Consider the following 8388-nt stretch of genomic DNA (forward strand, 5'->3'; position numbering starts at 1 on the left):
ATTCTGCATAATGAGTACTTTTAGCACCACCAGGTTCTGGTGCAGTTTTAATCCGGCTGCTGTCAGACTGCTGAATGAGGCATGAGCCTTGTTCAGCAGCCTGACAATAGGCGGTACTGTCTAGCTGGTCTTGGACCTTTTTGCTCTTCCTTGCACACCTGTGGATTATACCAGGGACAAAATGACTTGGATTTAGCTCTTCCTTGGACCCACCTGTGGATTAAACCAGGTACTTTCTTTTTTTGCTCTCCCTCATGGAACTACTTGTGGATTATACCAGGGTCAGTCCACTTTATGAGGATTATGCGGTCGACACGCACTGAGTTTTTGCACCTTAATCCCATGTATAACGCACTGACTTTTTTTTGTCTTTATTGTGCTTTTCTTTCTTTTTTTCTCTAAGCACCTTAACCAACATCCATAAGTATATCATGCACAGTATACATTGCTGCTATGCTCAGGCACCTTCGTCTTATTTTTTTTATCTCAGGTAGTGTAAATATGTAGATAACTTGTTTGGCCTTTTTGTTGTTCTCTTGTTTGATATCCCTTCCCACTTGTTTTGCTAATCACATTTTTTGCTATGATTCCTCAGATTTTGTCCAAACATCATGCAAATTGGTACACATTATCTTTATAGCCATGTCATCAAGGCTGACCTGTTTGCTTTTTCATATTTCATCCTGATTGGCTAAGATTTACTTCTACTACATGGCCTGCACATTTTTCTAGTTTATACATTTATCAGTACAAAATCGACCAAGTGGTTTGTATGTAGTGATGTGATGTAGCTGGCCTTTAGTTTAGACTAGAGGCTCTCCGAAAGAGGGGGTATTGTGTAGATAAAATCAAATATATAGACAACAAATACATATTTTCATGCATGCTTTTATTAATCTATTTCTAGACTTTTGTTATTTATAAAATATATACAGAATATTGTAACAGTAGGCCAACAAATGACATAAAAATACAGATTCATTTCCATTCACATCTGAAGTCCATCCATTGATCGTGATGCTGAGAATTCCTTACAGAGTCTCTGGTATCAAAGTGTTTTTATCTCAGTGGTGAGTTGAAGCAGTTTGGATCTGAGCCTTAACACTTTCACATCTTCAGATATACTTTATTTATTTTGATCCCACAGCAAATGAGTAGCTTCATCTGTTGATCTCTGCCATGTGGTAAAGTGTGAATAACTATGTCCATTCATTGCAAGTCAGGTATGTGCATTTTTTCCCAAATTGAAATGTATTTCAGTCCATGAAGACGATCATTCAGAATCAAGTAGACTTTATGAAGGAAAATGTCCATAGTACAGATGACATCTCTGTTCTTAAGATGTAGTGGACACTTCTGTCTTGCTGGCAGACACTGAGGTTTCATCATCAACCATTCCACCCATTCCAATGGTGCTCAGCATGCAGCTACGGAACTGGAAAAGAGAATAAATGGGGAAGTCAGATGTGAAGTGAGTTGGTTTATAGTAGTTTGCGTAGAAAAATATTTAGTGGTAGTAACATTTTAAACATTTAACATTTTCCACAATACAATAACTACAACACTAAAAAGGACTCCTATTAGATTCAGGACCGATGGACTAATAATAAGAGGAGATGAATCAAACTATTCTGTTACATGATCTGACCAGTCATAGAAGAGTAAACATAATCTTAATTGCATGATTAGGGTTCCATAATGGCAATAATATATGAAGATAAACCGGCTTGAGTTGTTCAATTCATAAATGCAGTAATAAGAGTTGCCAAAGTGGGAATTGCCAAAGTTCAAGGTAAGGTAAGTGATATTATTTGTTAAAACTAAAACCTTTTGTTAAATGGTTAAAGCTCTATATTCTGGAAGTAATCATTGCTATAAACTGTTTGTTCAGTCACAGGGGTCTCCCTGTCTCTCCAGCTTTTAAAAAATAAACAGATGATACATTTTCAGGTAGGTGACAACATTTCAGCCAATCAGGAGAGAGTACCCATTTTCAGATTGTCCCAGTTCCAATTTTGTCTCCTCATTTCTTTGTGACATCACTTCCAATATGACTTGTTTAATCTGTATCCCGACTAAGTTCTCTATCCTGATTGGATACAATTGGTATCCCGACCTCAAAATGTATTTTCTGTTTAATAAAGAGCTGGAGAGACATGGAAACACTTGATACTGAACAAACACTCTACAGCAATGATTATCAGAATATAGAGCTATTTAACTATGTAACCAAAGAAAATCACTTACCCTACCTTTAATAACTGTTAATAATATCTGTAACATAGTTGAGTAAGTGAATGTCCAATAACGTACCTGTTTGTTAAAGAGTACATAGATAATTGGATTCAACAAGGCAGAGCTTTTTGCAAAGAAGGCAGGGACAGCCATGGAAACAGCAGTGAAAGCAACTCCCTTGTTTAAGAAGATATAGCCAGCATAGCTGGCATAGGGTGTCCAAGCAACCAAGAATGCCCCAACCATAAGCACACACATGCGAGTGACTTCCTTCTCAGCTTTCTGGGTGGATGCTGAGTCCTGCTGCTGAGCTGCTGCCTAAAGTGGATTATGACAGAAATGATAGCAATGAGAATAGCTGACACGTCAAAGGCTACAGCACAATATGAATTATGATCAAAAGAAACCTGTTCCCAATTCTAGTTTTAATTTCAATGTTACTTATAGATTTAGAGAAACTAGCATGATTTTGTACTGAAAGTAATAATGAGTCTTACTGCTTTGACTGTCAATACAAGGCTTCCATAGGTGAAGAAGATTGTGATAACTGGAACAAAGAAGTGAACGCTGAACATGTACATGACGAATGATTCATTGTTGTATCCTGGAGCGAGGGTGTAATAGTCTGGTCCACAGGAGCACTGCATCCCCTCAGGAATGTATCTGAAAATCATCAATTGAGTCAATAGAGAGCAGTGATTAGAAAATCACTTACATACATTCTGCGATGGATGACCTCTGGGACATTCAGTTGAACTTACCTGGACCAGCCAACAAGTGGAGGGACAGCACAGGAGGCAGCCATGATCCAGCTGAAAGCAACTCCAGCTCCAGCATGAGTGCCTGTGAACTTGAAGCTTCCCATAGGCTTGCATACAACAATGTATCTCTCAACAGCCAGAACCACCAATGACCACAGAGCCACTTCACCTACAAGTAAATAGAAAACAAATGTTTATAACGCAAACGTGTAGGTCCAATGAGCTTTCACAGTTCTCTTGGCAACTCAAACAAAGGTTTGAAGGGTTTGGAAAATTGCATAATATCTTAACAGGCAACATGCAATGAAAGACTAGCATGCATTTACAGGTACTAAACAAGTCAAATATTATACCTCCAAGTGTAGCCATGAAGCCCTCAATGGCGCAAAAAGTTGGTCCTAAAATAAAGTAGCCATTCACAGCACTGGTGATGGTGATGGTGAATCCAAAACAGACCATGATCATACCAGCCAAAGCTAAGTTTACGATAATGAAGTTGAGAGGTTGACGGAGCTTCTTGTTAGTAGCAGTAACAAACAATGTTAAACCATTGATGGGGAAGCCAGTCAGGATCAGGAAAACCATCCAGAGAGCAAGCAATTTGTAAAGAATTGGATCTGCCAAGTAATACTGAGGATATAGAAAAGGACTCCGCACAAGCCCAGTCCTGTTGTTCAAGGGAATATAGAAGTTGTTGCCTTCAAAGCCGTTTTCCATCTTGACGGTGTATGCAGTCACAGACTGTGAACTGTTTGACTAGACGTGTGTGCAGTGCTAAATCACTCTGCAACTGACTTCGCCAAAGGTGTGAGTTTTATAATGCTAGGGGTGTTACTCTCAAATTGACTAAATTGGATTACTGGAGGATAAAGAATAAATCTCAAGTTCATCCCTAGTTCTAATTCTTCTAATGCCGGATGAAAGGGCTCTAAACGCTCTACACTGTGTGTGTGTGTGTGTGTGTGTGTGTGTGTGTGTGTGTGTGTTTGTGTGTGTGTGTGTCTAAATTCCTGCACTCTGGCGCCCTCTGGCCCTCTACTAGGCAGTGCATGAACACAGACACACACACACACTCACTCACAAGCCGAGCAGAGTTTCATAGTAGGCTCCACTTGGGCGGAGGCGCGGCAAAGCCGCGCCTCCTTCCGCGTTCGCAATAATCTGAGCGTCATTTGGAATTGACTTCTAAAAAGTCTGATTTTCGTTTCAGAACCAAAATAAGAAATTGGTTCATTTTTCTGATTTTGTGATTAGTATTTTTTGATTTGGGACTGACAAAAATAAACATGGGTTCTTTTTTCCAATTTTCTAGCCCACAAAAAAATCTGGAAAATGCTCAATTTTTGTAATTTTGTGATAAGTATTTTGGCATTTTTTTTATTTGGGACTGACAACGCTAAAAGCTCTTAAAATAGGTCTTTGCCATTTTCTCAACCCAGAACAAAAATCTAATAATGGGTTCATTTTTCCAATTTTTTAGCCCACAAAAAAATCTGGAAAATGCTCAATTTTTGATTTTTGACTGACAAAGGTTCATCTTAATTCATCTGGAATCTAAAACTCTGAAATGGTTATATTTTAAATGTCAGTCATCTTTTATTCATCCTTTTTCAAAACAAGTCACGTGACCACGTGTCAAATCACGTGGTCAAAATGAAAGTTCTAGTCTAACATGCAAGCAATAGGATCTACGGAAGGACGGACGGTCGGACGGATATTAGATCAGTAGGTAGGTATGTAGGTAGGTAGATAGATAGATAGATAGATAATCAAGTGTCTTGCAGAAAAATTCTCCACAGACCCACTGCACAAGGACTTTCCAGAACTGTCAACACCGCCCCATATAACCATATATGGCCATACCCATATATGGGCATATACTGATAACATCAGGGATCTCCATATATCCTACCACCACTATATAATTGAAATGCCTGTCTGGGCTTGGTCAGCACACGATCACTTCACCTGCCTCCAAACTTGCCACAGACTATTGATCAGTGCTCTGGCTAATACTTAGGCTTCTTTCCCCAGTGATCGGACTCTCAGCTTGAGAGAGGAGGGGAGGGGAGGAGGCGCAGGGCTCCTCCCCTGGCAGGGCTTCGCATAACGTTTATACCGGACTTCGCATGACGTGTGTGCAGAGAGGAGAGGAGAGGAGAGGAGAGGAGGGGAGGGGAGGGGAGAGGAGAGGAGGGGAGGGGGGAAGGGAGGGAGGAGAGGGGGGAGGGGAGAGGAGGATAGAGGAGGATCAGGTGTATGGCCGAGGCCATGAGCCCCGCTGCTTGCATGCATGTTCTGTACGTGACTCGACGCCCCACGCGCAGAGATCGTACACATGCCAGGAAGCTGTTTGTTCTGTCTTGAGACAGACGCGCCACCATCGTGGTCGAATCCAGCGAGATTCCCAGATTTCCCACGAAGGTGGCTTGGGATGGAACCAGCACGCTCTTCTGAGCGTTGATCGTGAATCCCAGGGATGTTAGGTGTGCAATGGCCAACTCTGTGTGCCGCGCCACCTCCTCCCTCGATCCTGCTGCCAGCAGCCAGTCGTCTATGTACGTCGCCAGACGGAGACCCTGCTGCCGCAGTGGAGCTATGGCCGCATCCGTGCATTTCACGAAAACCCGAGGGCTCAGTGACATGCCAAACGGAAGCACCGTGTATTCGTACACTTTGCCCTCGTAGCCAAAGCGCAGGAACTTCCGGTGTGGGGGGTAGCTGGGACGTGAAAATAGGCATCCTTGAGATCTATGCTCGTCCACCAATCTCCCTGTCGTATCGAGCGTAACAACGTTGCCGTTGTCAGCATTAGAAAATGTAAGACCTTCAGAAATCTGTTCAGGCCCTTCAGATTCAGAATAGGTCTCACGCCCCCCCCCCCCTTTCTTTTTCACCAGGAAATATTCCGAATAGAACCCGAACCGGTTCTGATTCGGGGATAATTCTCTGATTGGGGCGGCCATAGCTGAGTGGTTAGTGAGCCCGCCTAGGGGAGCCAGAGGCCCTGGTTGCCCCAGGTACGATTCCAGGCCACGCCAGCATATGTGTCGATGAAATGAAATTTGTCCCTGAGCAACCCCTAATTGCTCACAGGCCCTCATTGGAAACAAGCCCGCAAGCAGTGGTGTAAAGTAACTAAGTACATTTACTCAAGTACTGTACTTAAGTACAATTTTGAGGTACTTTTACTTTACTGGAGTATTTCCAGTTGTCTATACTTTTACTTCTACTCCACTACATCTCAGAGGCAAATATTGTACTTTTACTCCACTACAATTATTTGAAAACTTTAGTTACTAGTTACTTTTCAGATATAAATTATTACATTATAAAACACACATTAACCACTTTAGCCCTATTTCATACCTAGGCTATTTGAAAATAGCAGATCTACAAGCTCACAACGCGTCGCATCGCGACGCGTTGGGGGCATTCGTCCACATTCGTCCACATTAGCCCGTGGCATGTGCAGAGGATAGCGATTTGCATCAGTCTTTCGAGCTCCTTCGCATCCTCAACCCACTCAGCGTGGATCACCGCTGAGGGCTTTTTCGCCAGGGGTTTTGCCACCAGCTCTGCAAGTCTTACGGCGGCTGAACCCTGGAGGAGTGACATGGCGTTGAACGCTTTAGTAGCTGAGCCCGAGGCCTTGTAAAGCGTGTTCAGCGCTACTGTGTTGGCCCTCTTAGCGTAGTCAGCGAAGACGGGCCCGTGGTCAGCGAAGACGGGCCCATGGCGAGGGGGGGCGTCGGGGAGAGTGCTGCTGCTCGACTCGTCCGCCAGGTCGGTGGCCCTCTTGAGCCGATGGTCCAGCTGGAGCACGGTGAAGTCCTCGCAGGGCTTGCACGCATCCTCCTCCCCGGAGAAGTGGCGTGCGAGGAATGCGTGGTTGGACCCCAGGCAGGAGATGCAGAGCCGGTGACGGTCGTCTGCTGAGATGAGGAGGCTGCAGCCTTGTCGGCCGCAGGCCCGAGGCGCCTCCATTCCTGCTTCCTCCGACACGTGGCGAGAGGCTAGGTAGCTACCTAGCTTAGTCGTTAGCTTGTTAGTTGCGGCCTAGCCAGCTAACAGCGTCCGAGCTACCTCGAGCCTCGTGCTGTTTTTCTTTAGAAAAAACTGAGAGGACAGGAAAGGAAAATAAAATAAACGAGGAGTGTTTTAAATTAAACAGAAACTTTTGTCCGAAAAGCGCCCGTAGAGAGGCACAGGTGCCCTCGCTTTGGGATATTGTAGGATTGTTTCTCCGTAGATTGTTTAGCTGTGACTCGTGCGCGTTGCTGGGCAGAGTTAAGGAAGAGGGCGCACCCCTATGACGCGGGGGGTTTTATACCCCGGCCGGTAAACCGGATTTGCGTCACAGGACCCTATCCAATAAGAATTGCAACGGGAGTCCATGTTGTTGTGCTCTGTGCATCGCTAGGGGACGATGATATCCCATATGTAAGTACATTACGAAGGAAAGACATAAAAACTCTGTTACAAGTAAAAGTCTGGAAATCAAAATGTACTTAACCCATTGAGACCTGAAGCCGTTTCTACATGTCTCCTAAATCTCAACAGTTTTCTGAAAAACGTATGTTTCTATATCAGTGGTGTTCAATCTTTTTCATGTCCAGGACCCCCAAAATGATATGTATTTGGCCGCCGACCCCCATCAAAATATGTTGTTCCAGGGACCCCCCAGAAGCAAAGATTTGAGTAAAAAATGTTCGCTTTAAAAGTATATATATTCAAAGATTTGCACCAATTTTCAAGATTTTTCAAAAATAGCAGATCTACAAGCTCGTAGCGCGGCACTCGGTGCCGCGCTATGAGCTTGTAGATCTGCTATTTTTGAATAGCTCAAAGTGTAAAATAATGCTTTTTAGCTCAAATCTAAAAATGACACAGTTCCAGGTCTTAATGGGTTAAAGTACCAAAAGTAGAAGTACCCATAATGCAGAATGTCCCAATGCCCCATTACAAGTTTTCAAATGTATTAAAATATTTTGAAAATAGCAGATCTACAAGCTCACAATGAGTCGCAATGTGAGCTTGTAGATCGGCTATTTTCAAATTGCCGAAATCCATGGCTGAAGTGGTTAATGTGTGTTTTGTAATAATAATCTAAATCTACAAAGTAACTAGTAACTAATGTTTTCAAATAAATGTAGTGGAGTAAAACTACAATATTTGGATCCGAGCTGCAGCAGAGTAGAAGTAAAAGTATTGGAAATTAGAAATACTCAAGTAAAGTACAAATACCTCAAAATTGGACTCAAGTAAAGTACTAAGTAAATGTACTTAGTTACTTTCCACCACTGCTTGATGGCAAATCCGAGAAGCCGACTGTTTGGGTTGGCCAATCTGAGAAGCCGATTCATACAATCTTCCGAACACAAGGAGACCT

At 43.0% G+C, this 8388-nt stretch overlaps 1 protein-coding gene across 1 annotated transcript; it reads right to left on the reverse strand.

Moving 5' to 3' along the window:
* Nucleotides 1–1336: 1336 nt before the first annotated feature.
* Nucleotides 1337–3713, reverse strand: LOC308083086 (green-sensitive opsin-like; the record flags this gene model as incomplete). Its single annotated transcript, XM_080425221.1, has 5 exons — nt 1337–1435; nt 2314–2553; nt 2733–2898; nt 2997–3165; nt 3350–3713. The coding sequence occupies 5 exons, from the start codon at nt 3711–3713 to the stop codon at nt 1337–1339; spliced, it is 1038 nt and encodes a 345-aa protein (XP_080281347.1).
* Between the last annotated feature and the right edge of the window lie 4675 nt (nt 3714–8388).

Source organism: Gymnoscopelus braueri, assembly GCF_963280865.1.
Source record: "Gymnoscopelus braueri genome assembly, chromosome: 3".
NCBI lineage: Eukaryota > Metazoa > Chordata > Actinopteri > Myctophiformes > Myctophidae > Gymnoscopelus > Gymnoscopelus braueri.